The 2,116-nt window shown below is 36.6% G+C and overlaps 1 protein-coding gene across 3 annotated transcripts in view; it reads left to right on the top strand.

The window, feature by feature from the left end:
* Window positions 1-2,116, top strand: part of LOC122063413 (probable magnesium transporter NIPA6) — a 12,858-nt gene that overhangs the window by 528 nt on the left and 10,214 nt on the right. Inside the window, exons 3-7 of one of the 3 annotated variants that reach the window (XM_042627122.1) lie at window positions 243-333; window positions 451-611; window positions 701-828; window positions 1,219-1,356; window positions 1,715-1,907. In XM_042627122.1, coding sequence (XP_042483056.1) covers window positions 243-333; window positions 451-611; window positions 701-828; window positions 1,219-1,356; window positions 1,715-1,873 — 677 coding nt within the window. In that variant the 3' untranslated portion in view covers window positions 1,874-1,907. Of the gene's footprint in view, window positions 1-242; window positions 334-450; window positions 612-700; window positions 829-1,218; window positions 1,357-1,714; window positions 1,908-2,116 lie in introns of those variants that run through there. The other 2 variants (XM_042627121.1, XM_042627120.1) reach the window with 2 other exon arrangements.

The raw sequence follows: 2,116 nt of genomic DNA on the forward strand, positions 1-2,116 counted from the left end.
TAGTCTCTTTTCTTCTAGCTTGATTCAGAATTAGGAGTTTAGTTTAGGGGTGAGCCCCAACTCATATCTGGCTTTCCTTTAAGTTACTTGAAGAATGTTTTCTTTAAATTCAATTTGTGGGTATCATTTGTAAACCTAATTGGCTGGAGTACTCAATACTAGAGAAAAGAACTGTTGTTCATTATGGCCTTTGGTCATTTCACTTACTGTTTGCAACATCTGTTATGTGTCATCTGCTTTAGTGTTTGTGGGAGAGGTCGCAAATTTTGTGGCCTATGCATTTGCCCCAGCAGTTCTTGTTACCCCTCTTGGCGCCTTGAGCATTATTGTCAGGTAGATTGCTCTTGCTATTTTGTTTAAATTCTTTCAGTTATACTATGTTCTTTATAAAATTATTAAGCGTATTATTGTCATTGATGTTCCTCTGATGGGTTTGATGGAATGGTGTAGTGCTGTGTTGGCTCACTTTATATTGAACGAAATGTTACATAGATTGGAGATCTTGGGCTGTGTAATGTGCATTTGTGGTTCAGTCATAATTGTCCTTCACGCACCACAGGAGGGTACAATCAATTCTGTTCAGGAAATATGGAATTTGGCGACACAAACAGGCAAGAGTTACGCTCTCATTCCTGTCAATTTCTTCATTGGTCTTTTGATTATAATGTTAATAGTTGACATTACCTTTTTCATGTTTCAGCTTTTCTGCTTTATGTGGCATCAGTAATTGTGGTGGTTTTCATTCTAGTCTTCCATTTCACACCACGATGTGGACATACAAATGTACTGATTTTTACAGGCATTTGTTCTTTGGTGGGCTCCCTCTCGGTAAATTATTTCACTTCCTAGTAGTTTTCTAGTTTCTCTAACTGGCACTAAAAAAAGCGAAGGAGTTAAAGAAGGGGCTACCTCCAAACCTTCCTCAAGACCTAGTTTTGGCAGACTTGGTCAACGTAACTAATGGATTAATGATTGATTTACAAATCAACTGTGGAATTATAGATATCAATAAGTTAAAATGAAGTTACCTTTAGTTTACCAGTTTGCCAATGCTATTTAGCTATTTGCTTTCTGATTAGATTGGAGTTACAGGCTAGAATGTTCGTTGTACTTGTATTATTATTATTATTAGAGCCTCATCTAGTAGCTTTAAATGGTACTGAATGGAAAAACAGGCATAGATGAGTTCAGTTGAATTGACCATTGTTTAATGTGCAGGTGATGAGTGTTAAAGCCCTTGGAACTGCCCTGAAATTAACCTTCGAGGGTGTGAATCAATTAATATACCCAGAGACGTGGTTTTTTGTGTTGGTGGTGATTACATGTGTCGTTACTCAAATGAATTATCTCAACAAGGTTAGTGTGGTTTGTTGCTGTCATTACTGTTCCTTATTATAGAAGGGTTCATCTTTTCGTTCTGCAAGTTTAGAATCAACTGGTATTCCATCTAGGGCTGCTAACTAAAGTTTACTCACGTATTTAAAGGAAGGTAATATGGATTACTGTTGTGAAACATGCACCTTAATTGGAATCAGAATATTTGAAACGAGCAATTGTATGAGTTTCTTAGTCATTGGATCTTTTCAGTTGTACGGTTTGAAATCTTATAATTTTCAATTGTATGTTCTGTAGTCTTGATATATATTTCTGTTCAACTCTGTTCAAGATTCTTCAACTATAATCATAAAATTGGATTTTTGATCTGGTGCGACAGGACTTCTGGACTGGTTTAAGTCCAAATTTCTGGGACATTTGTCTTGCACTGATGACCAGGATACAGAACCTTATGATGAGTAATCCTATAAAAACCATACATAGGCTCTTGCCTGGTAAATCTTTCAAACCATGGTGTGTGGGATGCTTCCCATGGTAAAGGGTGAGCACTACCTTTTAATACAATTTACTCATTTCCGTAGCCTCTTTAATATTTCTTTCACCAATATATTTTGGTTACTTGTTAAATTGTGGGAAGAAAGGGGAAAGAGGAACCCAAATAATGCCTTTGATTTCGAATTTTCTGAAATCTGTAAAAAAAAGGGGTTATTCACTTAGAGTTGATTGTTGTTCTATCTGAATTACAGAAATAGTGAAGGTAATTGTGGGGGGGGGGGGGGGG

The sequence above is a fragment of the Macadamia integrifolia genome, unplaced genomic scaffold (assembly GCF_013358625.1).
Source record: "Macadamia integrifolia cultivar HAES 741 unplaced genomic scaffold, SCU_Mint_v3 scaffold1320, whole genome shotgun sequence".
In the NCBI taxonomy this organism is placed as follows: Eukaryota; Viridiplantae; Streptophyta; class Magnoliopsida; order Proteales; family Proteaceae; genus Macadamia; species Macadamia integrifolia.